Raw genomic sequence first — 19,621 nt, 5'->3', positions numbered from 1 at the left:
TAGGATGCTTGTCTAGAATTCATGAGGGCCTGGGTTTAGTCCCCACCATAGCCAAAGGGGGAAAAAAATCAACAAAAAATAAGATAATACAAAATTGTTTAATGTGATACACACACACACCTTGAGAGAGTATTTGAAAACAAAAGTTAGTTTCATTAATAAAATATTAACCTTTAGGGATTGGAGAGATGTCTTAGTGTTTAGGAGCACGGATACTGCTCTTTTAGGCAATTTCAGGCTTGATTCTCAGCGCTCACAGGGTGTCCCACAACTGCCTGTGACTCCACTTCCTCCACTTCCTCCAGTTCCTCTAGCTCTAGGGAAGGAGAGGCTCTCTCCCAATTTCTATGGGCAACAGGCATTCACGTGGTACACAGACAAGGGTAAAAGCAGACAAAACACTGATATGCATAGAATAAAGTAGAGCTGAGATAAAAACAATGTGTAAATGGTCTAATATAAAGTATGCTGTTAGATACTTTCATGCACATCCAGCATTTTGTAGATGCCAAGTCTTCCTTGTGGCAGAGAGTGCTGAACTGTGCTGGGTGTGTAGGTAGGAGAGTGGGGCTCGGAAAGGGTAGGGTGCCTGGGGGTAGCAAGCAGGAAGGATTGTTATCAAAGGGGAAGGCAAAAGGTGGGAAGCAAGATGAGAGAGGCAGGCTAGGAGGGTTGGAAAAGGAAGGAAGGGAGGGAGGAAGGGAGGGAGGGAGGAAGGGAAGGAAGAAGGAAGGGAGGGAGAAAGGAAGAGAGGGAGGAAGGGGGGAGGGAGGGAGGGAAGAAGGAAGGGAGGGAGAAAGGAAGGGAGGGAGAAAGGAGGTATGGAGAGAGGGAGGAAGGAAGGGAGGGAGAGAGGGAGGAAGGGAGGAAGGAAGGAGGGAAGGAGGGAAGGAGGAAAGAAGGAAGGAGGGAGGGAAGAAGAAAGGAAGGAAGGAAGGAAAGGAGGGAGGAAGGAAAGGAGGGAGGAAGGAAGGAGGGAGGAGGGGAGGAAGGAAGGGAGAAAGAGAGGAAGAGAGAAAAAAGAAAGAGAAAGAGAATCTTAGGTTGTTATTCCCAAAAGAAAGAAAGAAAAAGGAAAGGTAGGGGGAGATTAGAAAAGATGAAACCCTCAGAATGCTAAAATGGGAGTAGATAAGACAGACAGTCCAACACTGGAGAAACATGCAGGAAGGAGCAGGCCATCGACTGCAGGGCCTGTCTTGCTTCCTCTGCCCAGTGCTTTGGGGCCCTCCCTGCCCCCTTCTGCTGACATTTTATACTCCTCCTGGCAAAATCCTCTATCGGAAAGAACTGTAGCTGCTGGTGTATGCCCCGTTATGTTATATGCATGTTCTCAGAGCTGCTTCTCCCCAGGACTGTCTCTAGGCACTGAGGACTTTCTCACAGTGAAAGCCAGAGCTGAGGAACTACGGGGAAGCAGAAGAGAGGACGATCCATTCCTAAGGAGACATTAGAAGCCTCTGTGGAGCAAGGCCTTCGTTCTAGCAATCTCTTTAGGATACCGAGTGGAAGTCTGCTGGGGAACCCTAGTTCATCTCGGGATAGTGGAGGGGGACATGCAGAGGGAGCTCCTTCTCCGTCCACTGTGGGATAGTGGAGGGGGACATGCAGAGGGAGTGCCTTCTCCGTCCACTGCTACGCTTCCAGGCAGGTGGAATTTCCCCTTTATGAGTCTAGACAGCACTGCACCCGGCATAGCTCGGCCCACTGGGTACACCCCAGGACGACTTCTGTTCTTCATCTTTCTTCTCCCTTCTTCTCACTCAGTCCTTTCCCTTGTTTGTTTTTAAACAGGGACTCACATAGCCCAGGCTGGCCTCAAATTCACCATGTGGATGAGGATAGCCTTGAACTTCTGACTTTTCTGCCTTTACCTCCAGAGTGCTGGGATTACAGGATCTTATGGGGTGCTAGGGATGGAACCCAGGTCTTTGAGCACGCTTGTGACAGCCTCGCCCCCCCCATCTTCTTCCTTCAGAGAAACAACAAGTGTTCCCCCACAGAAGCCTCAAGGGGATAATTGGGAAGAAATCCCGAGCCAGTACCAGAAACAAAGTAGGATCGAGTGGGACTGGTTGTTTAAGTCTAATTTTTTTGTTTGTTTGTTTTTTCAAGACAGAGTTTCTCTATGTAGCCCTGGCTGTCCTGGAACTCACTCTGTAGACCAGGCTGGCCTCGAAAATCCACCTGCCTCTGCCTCCCAAGTGCTGGGATTAAAGTCATGCGCCACCACTGCCCGGCTAAGTCTAATTTTTTTAACTCATTCAAAAAAAAGATGTATCTGATGTCGAAGCTACCTTGGTGTTCCTTGTGCCGCTGTGTGAGGTGGGTGTGTGCCTGCACCCTCCTCTTCAAACCCTGGTAGGGAGAAGCTACAGTTTGGTCTTCTACAAAGAGTTTGACCTAATAGTCTCATCCTGGGTGGGTGGTCCTTCTGTTTCCTTTGGCAAAATCTGGCTTGATAATACATGGTGGTGTCTGAGGTGCTCTGCTGTCGGAGGAGGCGTTAGCACACTTCCTGACTGACAGAACACCCCTGCCTATGCCTCAGGCCCAGGCCCTGGGTGGCAGAGACAGTGGGAGGAGCAACCAAGTTTCACTTCCTTGCTAGCTGGAGACTCAGCCACAGCCGACTCTGGTCTTACCAAGAAGCAACAGCGGGTCCAGCAGCAGCAGATCCCAATCTCTCTCTTCACACAGCACCTGGCAGGGAGTCAGCCATCAGGAGCAAAGGAACGAATGGGCAGAGCAGAACTTCTAGGAGGGGACATGAATACCCAGGATCCCTCAGAGCTGTGGGGCAGAGCAGATGGAGGCACAGACCTGCTCCAGGATCTGGGGTAAGAGCGCTTTTTCAATGAGTAGAACTTCCCACTCGCATGAAAAAATCGTTACTCCGATCAGTGTTGCCAGGACTCCGTGTCTTCCCTCTGCCGCCTGATGGTCTTCCACCTGGCCAGTTTAATTGATTTGTAGGAGTTTCCTTCTGGGGGCGCTGATTGACTGTAAAAGTGTAAGATATTTTTCTAAAAGTGAGAACAGTTACACTGAGAGAGAACGTGACAAAAATCAACTGTTGGGCATCCTTTAGCTGCTGGGTCAGAAGTGGAATGTGTGCGCACAATCGTCTGTTTCTTCGATACTGCTCTAGCTTATCATTAACATGAGGTGGAAGAGCTCTGAGTGTGCCTCTTGGCAGCAAAGTGTGTCACTGGTTCCATAAACAGAAAGACTACACGGCTGTGAGTAACAGGGATTTTTTTTTTCTTTCTTTTTTTTTTTTCAAAAGAAAAAGAATGAGGAAGTTTGTACGGCAGTCTTGTTTCTATGGTGCCTCCTTCTCACACAGCATTGCCAGGTCTTTCGTAGATACCTCTCTGTAATGGCAGCATACCCTTTAGACACAAGATAACAACAGCCAGGCTTCAGATAGGCAGGGTTAGGTTAAATGACATCATCAGGGTTCATCAGAAGGGACCCCAATGGCACTGCTCATCGGGACATTTAGTAAAGAAAAAAAAAGAGGCTACTCAAACAAGAAAGGGGGTTTCCTTGGAGACAAAGCCTTGCATCTACACACTTCTGTTTCCCAAGAGAGAGGATGCTGGACCTGCTATCTACCTAAGCAGCTGGAATTCCTCATCACCCAATGACATAAGACACACTGTCACCTTGCACAGGATGACAGTGAACATGAAAGGGGTTTAAATCCCATCTGATCAGTCCCATCAGTGAAATAACAAAGCTAAGACAGCCACCTGCCAGTGGCTCCATCCTTGGACTCTGAGGATGAGTTGAAATCTCTGTTTACACTGCAGAGATTGTATCGTATTGTATTGCGCTACTGTAAAATTTCTCAGGGCACCATGCTGGCACAGCAAATAGAGATGCTGTGGCTCAGCCTGGCTAAGCCTCACAACCTGAGATCAATCCCTGGATCCCACTCGGCAGAGCTGTCTTCTGACCTCCATACAGATGATAGATAGACGGATACCCGCATGCTCAAGAACACACACACACACACACACACACACACACACACACACACACCATGTACACATGTAATAATAATCAATTAATAAAAATTCTAAAAGCAGCTCTCAATAAGTCTCCATATTTAGATTTAAAGCCAAGGACCTGCAAAGTCATTTGGTATTGACAGCTAGGATTTTCGACAAAGGAAACTCCTTATGAGGTCATCAGAGCTCCAAAAGCTCTCCATGTTTCTCTTCAAAAAAAGAAAACAAAACAAAACAAAACAAAAAACAAAACAGAAGTAACCCGGGTAGTGGTGGCACATGCATTTAATCCCAGCACTTGGGAGGCAGAGACAGGTGGATTTCTGAGTTCGAAGCCAGCCTGGTCTACAGAGTGAGTTCCAGGAAAGCCAGGGCTACATAGAGAAACCCTGTCTTGAAATACCAAAAAACAAAACAAAACAGAAGGGCCCTCTGTGAGCGTCCACTCAAGAATCACAGAGATGAGCAGCTCTGTGACAGCCTTACTGGCCGGCCCCCAAGGCTTGTACCTGTACTCCCAGCCCTCTCCGGCCACTGAAGTTAAGATACCCAAAGGAGAAGATAGATTCAGAAAATTTGCAACTCTGTCTCTTTAATTAAACAAATCCTGAAAACAGGATCTATGCTTTGGAACTGTCAACATGCTCAGAGGACACAAATGAACCTGACCATGTGTCAGGGGACAGGATGAAGCCAGTACAGGTGAACCACAGGTTTCCCTTCCCGGACAAAGAATAGACACCTGATACTAAGTCCACTGGGGCCTTATTGTTATTACAGAATAAATGGAACACTTGTATCCAGAGCTCTCTATTTTGGAAGACCTGGAAATTTTCTTGAATGTCAGAACTTGGTCTCAAGAACAATGCAAATTTGAGATGTTCAAGAGACTGCTGTACAGTGTGGGCCCCAACCATTTTTATATACTAGACAGACTAAAGGAACTTCTTATTTGCTTATTCTTATTTTTGTTTTTAATGCTTGACACAGGGTCTGATTATAGCTCAGCTCCAATTCGAGGTAAATGAGGATGACTTTTTTTTTTTTTTTTTTTGAGGCAGGGTTTCTCTGTGTAGCCCTAGCTGTTCTGTAATTCCTCAAACTCAGAAAGCCACCTGTGCCTCTGCCTCCCAAGTGCTGGGATTAAAGGCATGTGCCACCATTGCCCAGCTTGAATTTCTTGATATTCCCGACTCTACCTCCCAAGGGCTGGGATTAGAGGTGTATAACACCACACCCCATTTTATGCAGGGCTCCCAGGATTCAAAGCAAATTTTCTACCTATTGAACTACTTCCTAGGCATCTGTTTTGTTTTAAATTCTTGGTGCCCAGGCTATGCATGACACAGAAGAAAGAAAGAAAGAAAGAAAGAAAGAAAGAAAGAAAGAAAGAAAGAAAGAAAGAAAGAAAGGAAGAAAGGAAGGAAGAAAGGAAGGAAGAAAGAAAGAAGTATGTCTCTGGGCTGACATTTGTTTTCTTCCTCTACATGCCTCTAAAGCAAGACTGAAATTAAGAATCAAGGTATAAAATGTATATTCTCTGTGTTAGGTACAGTTTTATCGTTTATTTTAATTTAGGATGTGCCCCTAAATTTTAAAGTCACTAATAAGTTCTGGCATTCTGTTTTATTCTGTTTGAGAAGTTGGGGCCTGTGGCCAAGAGCTTCATTGAGGTGCATTTCACATAATATAAAACTCACCCACTTCAGCGTTGAGAGTACAGCTGTCGCTGGAGTCAATGCTAGCATATTTTCACCTCCCTTGAAAACCATTAAGGAGCACAGTTCATTTAAACATAATCAGTGGTCTACCTGTGTGTGCCTGAGAAAGCCTTGATTTCTAGAACTCTTTTATTTCTCAGCATTGTCCCATTTGAGCCATTCGCTCTACCAGGGAATAAACCAATCTCAAACTGCTGAGGACTCAGCCTCCATCCTACAAAACTGAATATTTAAGTGCCCACAGAAGCCGGCACTTGCCCCTGGCGCACCAGTGATAGGCTTTCCATAGGAGATAGCTGAGGAATGTTGTCAAGGACCTGTTGCCTCTGGCTGAATTCCCAATATAAACTTGTTCTTTGAACCTTTAATCCACTTTAGCGAGGCATGATCTGTACCAAGCCTCCAGAATAATCCAGTTTTTTTCAAAGCCCCATAAAAAAGTCTGTTTATTTTATTTATTTAGTTAGTTAGTTAGTTAATGGATAGATAAAAATAGATGAAGCCTGGTTTTAGGGACTTGAATTTTAAAATGATTTTAATGGGTTATTCCAGTCATTAGATATTTCTTTTTTTGTTGTGATTGGTTTGTTTTGTGAGGTGCCAGGGGTGAAACTAGGGGCCTTGCATATTTCATTCAGATGTAAAGAGATGATTTAGTGGAGGCAAACACACAGAGAAAGGGATAGGGGATTAATCTTGGTTCTTCGGTCCCTACTTTTCTTCAGGCTCTGGAATATGTAAATGCTGTGAGCCAGACCCAGAACTGCAGTAAACCCATCCCTGGCCCTCCCAGAACACGCAGGACTTTGCAGAACACTGGCTACCAAACAAGGAGAACTTGAACCCAGTCAAGCCACTCAGTTCCTTTGGAGTGCCAATCCAAAAGCACATATTTTCCCCTTCAGTGCATCAGGGAGCCTCAAAGGAGAGGGGACACAAAGCCCTGTTTGTCCTGGAGGTGTAAGGACTCACAGGGCAGACGCAGGGAGCCAGGCAGGGGAGGCTCAGCTCTGGGAACAGCTAGGTCTCCTCCTCCGCTCTCTGAAGCAAGATGTGGGGTGGGTCAGGCACTGAGAGGCTCAGGACTCCAGCCATTCCGCAATAGCTCCCCATGCCCAGCACTTGGCCAAGGCACAAGGCCCCAGTACCACGAGAACTCAGAGAGTAGGAGGTGATGTGGATGGGCCTCATGTCCAGTTTCCCAGGTTTTATTTGATAAGGGATTATTACCCAACCCCCGACATGCCTACACGGAAAGCGTGTGACAGAAGAACAGCTAGGCCACACTTCAGGTTCACCGGGGCACACAGACGTGGGTCGAGGGGTCAGGATTCCTGAGGTTCATTTACAGTTCAAGGAAAAGCTCCAGAGGAGTTTCCAAGCTTTTAACTGATAATGAGGCAGATCCAGCTCTCCAGGGAAGGTGGTACAGGAAGGACCACCGTTGGCATGACAACCTCTGCCAATTTAGGTGAAGAGTGCAGAGACTAAGATGGATGTAGATTAAGCCTTCCCTGTGGAGCCACGCCTGGAAAGTCAAAACCAGGAATGCCCTCTTTAGTGATCCTATTTATAAGAAGAGGGGAGGCCCTACAGTTGTATTCTTTCCCAAGAGTCCCTGGAATCTGAGCTGCCAGTTGCCAGGAGTGTCCCATGCCCTCTCTTGATTTATTGCACACACCTTCCTAGCCTCAGGCAAAGTACATAGGAGTTAGCCTCAGATGGAGGAGCTGGACGGCTCCAGCCTGAACCTAACTAATGCAATGGTCACTTCCACAGAAACTGGAAGTGAAAGCAGAGATCTGACTCTTTGAAAGGAAATGTTGGTACACACAGATACACTCTCTTCAAGGACTGACATTTCATGAGAGTGATTCACTGAGCAGCTTACAAAGCTGAAATCATAAGTCATGATATAACTTTTAGAACTAGATGGCCCACTGTACAGAGGAGCTTAGGGAGTGTGCCTTGGGGGGGGAGGGGGTTGGTTTGTTTGTTTTTGTTTAGGGTTTCTCTGTGTAGCCCTGGCTGTCCTGAAACTCACTCGGTAATCCAGGCTGGCCTCGAACTCAGAATTCTGCCTGCCTCTGCTCCCAAGTGCTGGGATTAAAGGTGTGCACCACCACTGCCCGGCCCTTTTTTTTTTTTTTTTTTTTTTTAAATTAGAGTTTGCCTGTCCTTATTTGATCTGCAGAACGGGCAACACCATGTGAGTAATCCCAGCACTTGGAATGCTGAGGCAGGAGGATTTGTGAATTTGAGGCCAGCCTGAGCTACATACTGAGGTTCTGTCTTTAAGAAAGAAAGAAGAAAGGAGAAACGAAGGAAGGAAGGAAGATAGAGCTTTTGTTGTTCCTTGCATGTAAGAGTAAGTCAGAGAGTGGTGCAAAACAAAAGAAAACAAGACCAACAACGAAAGGTCATCTTTGTAGTAAAGGTAAAGGTGACAGATGGTTTTGGCTTCACAGCCTTAGTGTGCCACAAGTTCCCGTATGTGTTTCTGTTGCACTAAACAAACATTAGAAAAAGATACACACAAATGACTTGATAGTGCCCAAAGGAAACATTAGTTATAGGCAATGTGAGTTTTGTCTACAACTGCCAAACAGAGGCGCACACGAGCACACACACACACATACATACACACACACACACACACACACACACACACACATTTTTCCCCTATTTCAATCCGTTCAACCATCCTTGGCTCTCAGTCCACACAAAACAAGCGAATGGCGCAGGAAGTACATAGTGATAAATGCAATGCATCCCCATTACACGACAGCCACTTTGTACACACTCGCTCTGGCCTCCAAAGACACACTTCCTCTAGCTTTCCAGGTAAGCGCCTGAGGAATCTGGCTGGCCAAAGTGCACCCTGTCTAGGTCCACTGTGCATGCTTAGCTCACAAGCCAGGTCGCTTCCCTCTGCGACAATCGGTCGTTATGCTCTCCGGCTATGCACTAACCCCATGCTATCTGCACATCTTGCTGCATTCGGCCTTCACAACTATCATGGTGCAGTATTAGGCACCCATTTTGTAGAGCAGACAGCGACTTGAAAAAGCCAAGGGCACTGGGCACGTCAGGCCTCCCACCCAGCGGATCTGAGAAGCATGCGAGGATTGCCCCACAGCTGATGGACTCCCACAGTGCATTGCTGCTTTGCCGCGCCCACCCATTAAACAATAACTAAACAAAACTCAGCTGTGCAAGCTTCCCACCCACAAGCACTGTCTTTCCCCCTTGGCCTGCAGGAACTCCTTTAATTCAGACTGCTGGTGTTACCGAGGCCATGTGCACTTACGGATGAGAAAGAGAGGAACCAATCGATCTCTTGCCGTGTATATGCCAGGTCTACAGAGCCCACAAGCGTCACCACAAAAATAACTTCCTAATTTTCCTCAAACTTCTCCCTGTTTATTAAACTGGTACATTTTTTGGTGCACATGTAAACTGAGGGGGGAAAAAGAAAATTCTATGACTTCTACAAATCAATACAACTTATTATTTAAAAAAATGTCATGTCTTTGACTACTAGATGGCCCGCAGGGATAGGCCAATATCCCAATGAGCCAGAACCTTAATGAATTCTGTGCACAATCAATTTTCTGGGCTAGAAAAAAAAAACAAATAAACAAACAAATAGCAACAACAACAAAATCAGGCAAAGAACACTATCAAGTCCAAAATGTCCACAGAGATGTGACGGTAGATAGCGCAATGAGGCTCATTACTTCTGTAGACCGCTCTGACATCTTGAATTCTAAAAATGGAGGGCAGTTTGTTCTGTGGCTGTGTGATGCCGTGAAAGCAGAGAACTGCCTGGGATGTTTCAGCTCAAGTGAGTTTCCTCTTCAGTTGTGTTCTTTCCCTCCCATGGGTGGTTTCCTTCCATTTACATATTGGGAATCTGCCACATGAGTTCCTCACATTGGGAGTAGCTGCTTCGCTGCATTCTCTGCTCTTCCACTCATTCATAAATCCATCTACGGAATGAGGATGTTGGGCAAGGCTGGGAGGATGTGGAAGGGAAGCCTGGACTGTGCAAACTGCACCCTGGGCATAGCAAAACATGCAATAGTGTGAGCCTGAGGGCCTTACAGTGTCTGTGGAAACCGTGTCGCAGGAAGGATATGCCGCAGGTGGGAAAGGTGGCCCCAGACTATGTTTGTCAGCTCAATAAGAAAATACAGCACTATATGAGGTGGAAGTCATGAGTAAAGGGATAAACCTGACAAGACTAAGTGCTATGACAAACAGCCCATCTGTCCTCAAAGTATTTACACCTTTAAAATGCATACATGTCGCTATTTAATTTATACTGACGTGAGCATTACATGAAATGATGCTCTATTTAGAGATATATGGAAATGTAGAGGGCTGTCATGTAAGTCTGCTTTATTTACAGCTGCTTGTCAAAAACTAAATAAAACACATGGCAAAAATATATTCTCCCTAAAGAATAGCTACTATCAAGCCAGAGAGAAGGCCCCATGGGTAAAACCTGTCACCAAACCTGACAGTCTGAGTTTGATCCATATGATAGAAGGAATGACCAATTTCCCTTGCACGCAAGCTAGTGGGTGTTTTTAAATGTATGCATTGTTTAGATTATTTCTCACTTTTCTTTGTGTTTGAAATTATTTATACCAAACAGTCAAATTATATGAATGTGGCAATTATTAGAAGTTGGGGAAAAATTTTAAAGTTCAGTCATTTTTACCCAAAGAACATGTCTACCTAAAATGACATTATTCAAAATCTTTCCTGCCATATAAGTACATTTTTCAGTGAACACACTTGTCACATACACAGACTGAACTGTAATCATAATTTTGCTCTGTCTTTTTTTTTTTTTTTTTTGGTAAGATATTTCCTTATCGTGGCCTCTGTTCGAGCAAGTGTAGGTCTCATCTCGGGTGGTAGGGGGTGCGCATTTCTCCATGTTAATCTTTTGCTAGTTGGGTTAGTCTGAATTTCCAGAGGGTCTGAGCTAGGTTTGATCACAGGATAGTGTGGCATCACTGGGTGTTTGTAGGGATATAGGACTAATTACATGGCCATCACGTTTTAGGTTTCAATAGGATAATGAGGCAGTGGACCATGCTGAGCAGCCACAGTTGAGGAGTCCTTAGGCTCAGATTGATGATTGAGAAACGACACAGTAAGGAGCGTGCATGGGTGGAAGTCAGCCTTCCACTGAGTGACTCACACCCCAGCAAAGCATAGCTCTACTACTTTTGAATATTTTTGTTGTTGTTTTGTTGTCCCTCCTCCCCCTGAGCTGGGGTGATAAACATCTTCTAAATCCCTTCTGTGTTTGCCTGAGTGCTGTGCACTCCTAAAGCTGCCCGGGTTCATATTCCTGTTCCTATTGTTCTGACTCGCACCTGTGCCTTTCCCAGTATGGGTGTGTAATGGGCACTCTGCGGGTGTGGATGCTGTGGTATTGGCTTCGCCCTCTTCTTGGAAGGGAGCCGCTGAGGAGCAGGGAGGTACACTCGGTTTACCTCTTCTGCATGAGCCTACCTTTTGTCAAAGAACAGATGTATTAAATGCTTGTTGACTCAAAGCCAAGACCAGAATTCAAGGCTGATGACTTCAGCCTGGTGACGTCACACTCTAGACTGAGTTCCCTTCCATCCAAGGCTTTTTAACTGGTGAACTAAACCGATACTGGTTAGAAATTGGAAGCAAGCAGTATACAAAGGAGAGATGGAATAAGGACCTACGTGCCTGTGAGTTCTACATCTCTTGAGGTGCAGGACTCTTTCGTGTACCCATAGGGGTAGGTTTCCACTGGTAAGCATGGTCTACGGCAGCTACCCTGAGCCAGCACTTTCTGAGGGATACAAGATTGGTCAGAGCATGTGCACAGTCAACATCATTTCCTGAGGAGATGGATGGAGCCTCCTGAGGGAACCTTGGCTTGGGGATCCTTGACCAGCCAGTCTGAGGGACTATAAGTTCTCATCCACAGAATATTTTGCCCAATGCAAACTATTTCCTTTGTCACACCCTTTGGGGGATGATGCTGTAACACTGCAGGCTGCCCCTGGGAATGAACACAAGCAACTTGTAGTGAGGAGATGTAATTTCTACCCTTCTCTCTAGTCAGTGGCTGTGTCCCTCATCTGCTCCCAGTATCTAACGTCTCTGGGCACGTGGATCTGTCTCAGACTCTGTGAGTCTCTCTTTGTGGGACCGCTGTGTTTTTTGCCTCTGTCTTGTAGATGACTGGGTCTCTCTCTGTGTATGTTTGCTGAGTCACTAGTTACTGTTCCTAGCCACACCCAGTACACTTACTTCTGCTGGCTGTGTGAGAGGTGAGATCCGTGATCTCCACCTCCTCTCTATCTCTCCCTTCCTCTTTCTTCCTTGTTCTTATTTTCAATCTCTTCCCTTCTTTAATTCCACTTGGAGGTGGATCCTGACGAGGGAAGCCCCTCTCCCCTTTCTCCTTACTCATTCTTTCCCTTATCTACTCAGATTTGGTTTAACTATGTAATGTAGCCTGACCTTGGACTCCCAAAGCTCCTGTCTTGCTCTCCTGGCTCCTGGCCTACACAGCGTGTCCTTTTGTATCTCTGTCTTTCTCTCTTTGACTCCCATGTTTTTGAGTCTCTGTCCTCTCTTCCTCTGTCTGTCTTGGTGTTTCCAGTATCCAGAACTTTTGGTCTTATCATTAGACTCCAAGCACAGGTTGACCTGGTCTCTAAGTACCTCTGTGTTGGGGTGGGTCTTGTGCTCTGTGCATTGAGATGCTGAGTTCTGTGCCCCAAGATCAGCCTGTAGCCTGGACACAGGCATTGTATTGACCAATGTGCTATAAAGAATGCTCCTCTGGACAGGAGGGAGAGGAAGGTGGGACTGGAAATCAAGAAGGGGGGGTCTCAGGTAGGGACCACGAGGAGAAGGAAAAAAGATGGGGGAAGAAGAAGGCCTCCAAGAGTCAGGATGGACTGTGAGGATGGACCATGAGCATGTGGCCTGGAGAAACTTGCCCCAAGGATACACATGGTGCAGAGCAAATAGAGCTAGACTCACACTGGCAAGTAACCCAGGGCCTATGGCTGCGATGTAGGTTAGAATAGCTCAGAACCTGCCCAGTTTAGGCTTACAGACTGTTAGTAAAAATACAACAGTTCTGTGTCTTTTATTCTGGAGCTATACAGGGGTACAGCAGGGCAGAAACCCCTCTTAAAAATACTCCTATACTTTTCCTTTCAACCAGGTTTTGTTTTGTTTGTTTTTTTGTTGTTTGTTTGTGAGCTGAGGTTTAACACCTAGTTTTAGTGGGTAGATATTTGCATGCTGTGCCTCTGCCAGTTCTGTTTCCTAAAGCTTTGTACAGTTAGGCTCACCATTCAGCCCTGCTAGTAGGGTATATAGGCGGGACACTTAAAGCAGTGATGTGGAAAGTCCAGCCTTGCGGATTCCATCACCAAAAACTCCCAGCTGGAAAGACCGTGGGGAGGGAGGCTCAGCCTCCCCTCCCCCGGACGATGTGCTGCACCTACCTGAGCTGTTTTTGAACTTCCCCAGCCCTGTGGAAAGCTTCCGCTTGCCTCTCTCTGCTTGCGAAGTGAAGTTCCACCCTGTGGGTGTCTCCTACGAACAATACCATCTTGTCTTAGATACAGCCTGACTGTATGTAATACAGCGCTCAGAGCTCTGGAGTTAAATGAGAGATGTCTTTGGACATCGACCCTGGCAATTTCTGATGACACCGAGAGGCCAAGAGTCTTGCCTTTCCCATGGTGGAAACATCCAACACTGACTCCGTGTACAAAGGTACACAAATGAGATCAACATCCGACCAATTCGGTGGAACAACTCAGGAGCTAAGGTCATATCAACCCAAGTGAGGACATCTTGGATCCGGAAAGCCCAGTGGAGATCTCACGGTTTCTCCCCACTACATTCACGGGGAATGTGAAGCCAGGCTTCCACCACAGACCAGTCGTCTGTGCCATGGCCTTGGAGAAGAAGAGACACAGTATCCATTTGTCCTTCGGGGCCCAACAACTTCAAAGGGTCTCACTGTCATTCTAAAATGAGAACAATTTTGAAAGATAAGAAAAAAGAAAGACTTTTTTTTTTTGAGTATTTATGCCAGCTGTGGGCTTTTTTATTTTTTTTCTGCTTTCTTATAAATCAAGAGTTTCTATTCCTGCTTTTGGTTCAAATATATGTCCCTTTATAACTCAGTATATAAACAGAATCCAAGTTCCAGGTCACTTCTCTTTGCCAGGAAGGGAGGTGTATGATTAAATGTATTAATAATCCGTAGGCATGGGTTGCTAAGAAATTTTCTCGCTGAGAAATAAATACTAGAGCTGAGGGCTTTGCTTAGTAGAGCACTTAGCTAACATGCTCAAGGCCCTGGGTTCAACCCCCAGTACAACCAGGAAGGAAGGAGGGGAGGGAAGGGAGGAGGAAGAGAGGGAGGCATAGAAAAAAAATCTTAAGTGAGGATGCAAATCACCAATTTTTCTAATGTTATTTTGCTTTACTCCCCAACATGGGCCCTGTGCTTCAGCTAGGCATTCTGTTGTCCATATGTACCATATACAAACTGACCCCAGTGCCTTAGCTTGTGCTTCTTCCTCTCGAGATGTCCTTTCACTACCTAATAGATCAGATATCCATTGTCAAGCCCAGGGTGCCATCGTCAAGGGAGCTCCACCAAGCTTCCCTGGCTCTGTCCTTCCTTCCATGAGATCCAGCACACCACACTAGGTCGGCAGCCACAGGGGATTTCTGACTGCTAATGTGCACATCCTCTTTCCTTTCCCTATGGAAACTGACAAAGTACTTCACCTTGCCCTTTTCCCCAGATGCCAGATAGCAAACTCAAGCCCTTAGGTTCTTAGGATCAAGGCTCTTTCACGATGATCATGTTTCTCAGATTCTTAGCAGGGTAGGGATCACTTGAGCCTCCACAGTCAGGGGGCTTTAGGGATACGAATATACATTTCTACCAAGACCTCGGGCTAGCCCAAAGTTTGAGTAGCAAGGCTTTGTGTTGATTTCCAACAGCAACTCATTAGTGGTCTGGTAGTGAATTTAGTGGTTTATATAAATATTTGTGCAAAGTAAATATCAAAAATATTTTTTAGAGATTTATTTATTTAATGTATATGAAGACACTTTAGCTGTCCTTTGACACACCAGGGGAGAGCATCAGATCCCATTACAGATGGTTGTGAGCCACCATGTGGTTGCGGGAACTTGAATTCAGGACCTTCGGAAGAGCAGTCAGTGCTTTTAACCACTGAGACATCTCTCCAGCCCATATCAAAAATATTTAAGTAAATAGCATATAGAAAGGGTTTTTTTTTCCTTTGTAACATTTTTTTTTTGAGTGTGCTTTTAACGTACTGTGTGTTTTCTCAAAAATTTTAAAGTCTTTCCTTCAAAGGACATAGCATAAACAAGGCATAAATAGGCCAGCAAGTTGAAGTAATAAAACCCAAAGGATAAAACACCGTGGTGTTTCCAGCATGCTGGAACACTTCCCTAGAAGGATCTGGACTGGGGAGGCACTGGGATGAAGGTAGAAGGGGCTGAATGGAGAACCAGCTTTGGGGTCCAGCCTGCCTGGGATCTCTGTGGTTGAGTTTATTTCCTGTACCTCCCCGAGAAGCGGCTTTGCAAACTATTTAGTGGGTGGGTGTTTCCTAATTTGCTGCCTTAGCATGGGAGAGATAAGGCCCCTGTTTCCTTCAAGGTTCACTGCTAGTTTTGATATTCTTATAAACTCAATGCAAGTATTCTGCCCAGGTCTAAAATTAGACTAGCTTCTTTACTCTTACTGCCTCTGACCTTGGGACGCAACTGTGAAAATCTATAAGCCATAGGGATAAAGGTGACTATGACATGGTGCCTTCTAAAACAGTTACCAGTAGCAGTTTCTCCTTTTCGTTTCTTTAGAGAAGGTAAGACCCAAAGGCTTGGAGTTGGAAAATAAACCTTATTCGAGACTGCGTAGTGGCATGCCACCAAGCGGCTAGGAGAATGTCTGGCGTGTTAGAGATAGAGAATTTGGTAAAGCCTGTGGTTTATTCTCTTTGCAAAAGTTAAGGAACTGCGGAAATTGTATAACAGAAGACAGTATCTCAATATATGGAAATATGGGTTTTCTCTCTGAAAACCTTGTCATCTTGATTCGTGACAACCTGAAGTTGCTACTGGGAGGGACCATGCAATTCCTAAACTAAAACAGGGGTCACACAGTATCTAAGCTAAAGCAACGGCCAGAGTTGCCAAGCTAAAACAGGGACCACAGAGTTGCCAAACTAAAACAGAGACCACAGAGTTGCTAAGCTAAAGCAGGGACCACAGAGTTGCTAAGCTCAGCTAAAGTGGTTGGAGGTCAGAGTGGTTGAGGCTACAGAAGAAGGAAGGGATCAGATCGCATTGAAAGCGCGGCCCCTTCTCACTGCATTGCTCACAAAGCAGGTCACTCTTGGACTTGCTTTGGTCCAAGGTGGATGCTCATTAGTCCACCTTTTCTCTTCACAGTGCCCACTAGTCAACAACTGTTTTTTTTACTACGCTTCGTTCTAGAAATATTAGCTCTGCAAACATACAGAAAAAACAATGACGACCTGGAACTTTTGTCCACAGTAGGCTCTGTGTAAGCTTCCTCATGCAATTCTGAAGAGACCAGAGCAAGCTCAGGCAGCATTGTGCGTGCCCTGAAGCAAGACCAGGCAAACAAGGTGTGGCTCTGTTCTACGCACTTTGCTTTTAGGGACAATTCAAAATTTAAATCTTAAAAGGAACTCAGGAGATGAGTGCTTTGGGAGATAAAGGGGGACACAAAAGCCTTCGATAAAAAGAGATGTTAAAGGTGATAGTCAGACAGAGAAGGGGGCGTGTTCCAGACTCCCGTCAGCCACTGTGCAGTTTCATCTGTGAGAGATCTGCCAGAGAAAGCAGCACTGGCCAACACAGCTCTCTCCCACAGCCCCACTTAACTCTACTGTTCAGCTGCTCAGGCTCAGGCTTCACGCCACAGCCACATCACAACGGACGGATGCCTGCGCTGCTGCTGCACGGACACATCAGATGCCTCCTGGACACCACCCACATCATCTGAATGACTGGCCATCTCTGCCTCACCAGCACCCCGAGACTGGAGGGTCCCTGCAACTAAATAGAAATACTAAATAAAATAAGGATAGTATACCACAGCAGAGACACTGTCAGGCATTAGCTGAGTGAAGCTCACTGATTAGGGATGGTAACTAACCTACTGAGTACCGCTGTTTCTCACTTCACTGGTATTAGCATGAGCAGTACAGATATTGTTTTTTTTTAATTTATTTAATTTTATTTCATGTGCATGGGTATCAGGTCCCCTGGAACTGGTGTTAGAGAAAGTTGTGAGCTGCCATGTGGGTGCTGGGATTGAACCTGGGTCCTCTAGAAGAGCAGCCAGTGCTCTTAACCACGAAGCCATCTCTCCAGCCTTGCACAGCACCTCGGACAGATAATGTTCATCAGACTTTGGCTGTGAGGGAGCTGAAGTGGCTCAGTCAGGTGAAGTAACTTGCCTAAGGTTTTATTTCAAGTGAAAGGTATCACCTAGATTGGGACCCAGGCAACATGACCCGAAGGTCGCTACCCCACTTACCACACTGCTTGATGACCAAGGAGAAAGGCCCAGAGTACATGGCCATGGCATAGAATGCTCTCAACCCTGTAGAATTAGGAAGTGGGGGTAGAACTGAACACTAGCTAAATTCATGAACTAGCTCTGAGGAGGAGACACAGTGATGCGGGAAACTGTCTCCTGGAGGAAGGAACAGAGAAACTGAGGCTTCGGGGCAAGAGAAGGGCTCGATTTTTATTGTCTTATTTTAACCATACATGTATACCGTCTTTTCTAAACCACGAAGATCATCGTTTAAAAACACAGGAATATGGAAAGGTCAGCTTGAATCTCCTTGGGACTTTCCCAGCTCCTTCGATTCATCAACTTGAAACACTGTTTCAACTTTGACAGCCACTGCTCACTCTAAAACACCAGGGTTCTTTGTGCACAGCTTCATTTTTCTCATGACCCTGGGCAGCTTGGTTTTTCTCATGAAATTTCCCTACTCTTAGAAAAGAGTGAGAGTGGGCAAAAGAAAGACAAATCGGCCAATGCTTTTATGGACATTTTTTTTCTTTTTCCACTGTCATGTTTGAGCCTATGTCTATACGAGTGCTCGCATGTATGTGGACATGTGTTTCTGTGTGGAGGAGGGAGTGCTTGTGAATGTGGAGGCTCAGAGTTGATGTTGGAAACCATTCTTCCACCTAATTCATTGAGGCTGTGCCTCTCAAACAAACCCAGAGCTTGAATGTGTGTGGCTAGTCTTGCTAGCCAGCCCGATCGATCTTTCTCTCTCTCTCCTCTCACCCCTCCGCCCCCTCAAGCTATAACTACTGGCAAACTCTTGTCCTCATGCACATGGCAAATACTTTAAACGCTGAGCCATCTCCCCGGGCCCTTTGTTACAGCTATTTTAGATTAGGTTCCTTAAACAGCACTATTATTTACTGGCGGTCTTCCAAACTAGGTACTCTGACAAAGAGTAATCTATCACTTCACAGCTTCAAGCGCTACAGTCTCAAAGGTGAGCATCTGTGAGGGTGGCTCCTTCAAGAAGGCCTCGAGGAAGAACCTGTTTTGGTCACTCTGGCTCTCTGGCTACAACCCTGGTCACACAGCCTTCTCTATGGAAATCTGTCCTCCAGCATTCCCTTTTTACTGGAGGATTCCAACCACACTGGATCGTGCCCACCTGACTGGCCTCGTTTTCACCTCTCTCTGAATAAGGTCACATTCTTAGGAGCTGGAGGTTAGGATGGTGTGGGGCTTGTTCTGATTACAGTTAGCCCACAGCCCACTGCTAGGTGCCACTGGCGTTTCTCGCACTCATCTGGGGAATTCCTAGTTCTCATTCCGGCTGAGAGCCTGGTCTCTGGCATCCTTAAAATGGAGACTATTGCTAATGAATCTCTGAGAGGAAACCCCAGAGAAGGGTTACCCATGGCACATCCTAAAGGAAAGCCCTGTTCTGGTCTCTCTAGGTGGTATCACGGCAACCTCACCCGCCATGCTGCTGAGGCCCTTCTGCTCTCCAATGGACGTGATGGTAGCTACCTGCTGAGGGACAGCAATGAGCGGATGGGGCTCTACTCTCTCTCCGTGAGGTAGGTGCCTGGGAACTTGGTAGATTTCAGTCCCATCTGTTGCTTGCTCTCTTTACAGCACTCACACTGCCAGATAACAAACACTCCCTGATTCCTGGTGAGTCACCAGATTAAAGAATTTCAAGCGCTGAATGGTAGGATTGTAAAGAAGTCTTTCCAGGGCTGGAGAGATGGCTCCATGGTTGAGTGTACTGGGCTCTTGCAGAGGACTCAAGCTTGGTTCCTAGTATCCGTGTTTGGGAGTTCACAAAGGCCAGTGGCACAGGCTTCAGGGAGATCTGACACCTCTAGCTACCTGGGCACTTGCACTCACAGGGACACGTACACACACATACACACACACTCTTTCACACACACTTATACATACATACATACATACATACATACATACATACAATATACATACATACACGTACACACAAACTCTCTCACACACACTTATATGTACATATATACAATATACATACATATACATATACACAAACTCTCTCACACATACTTATACATACATACACATAGACACACACATGCTCTCACATACTCTTATATGTACATACATACAATATACATACATACACATACACACACACTCTCACACACACTTATATATACATACATATAATATACATACATATACATACACATACACTTATATATACATAC

General features: G+C 45.8%; 1 protein-coding gene across 1 annotated transcript in view; it reads left to right on the top strand.

Moving 5' to 3' along the window:
- The first annotated feature begins 2,567 nt into the window (after positions 1 to 2,567).
- Dapp1 (dual adaptor of phosphotyrosine and 3-phosphoinositides 1) overlaps positions 2,568 to 19,621 on the top strand; it is a 52,709-nt gene continuing 35,655 nt past the window's right edge. The window contains exons 1-2 of the mRNA XM_031375635.1: positions 2,568 to 2,840; positions 18,836 to 18,958. Coding sequence (XP_031231495.1) covers positions 2,740 to 2,840; positions 18,836 to 18,958 — 224 coding nt within the window. The 5' untranslated portion in view covers positions 2,568 to 2,739. The remainder of the gene's footprint in view (positions 2,841 to 18,835; positions 18,959 to 19,621) is intronic.

The sequence above is a fragment of the Mastomys coucha genome, unplaced genomic scaffold (assembly GCF_008632895.1).
Source record: "Mastomys coucha isolate ucsf_1 unplaced genomic scaffold, UCSF_Mcou_1 pScaffold16, whole genome shotgun sequence".
Lineage (NCBI taxonomy): Eukaryota > Metazoa > Chordata > Mammalia > Rodentia > Muridae > Mastomys > Mastomys coucha.
This window is presented reverse-complemented; position numbering and strand designations above follow the sequence as displayed.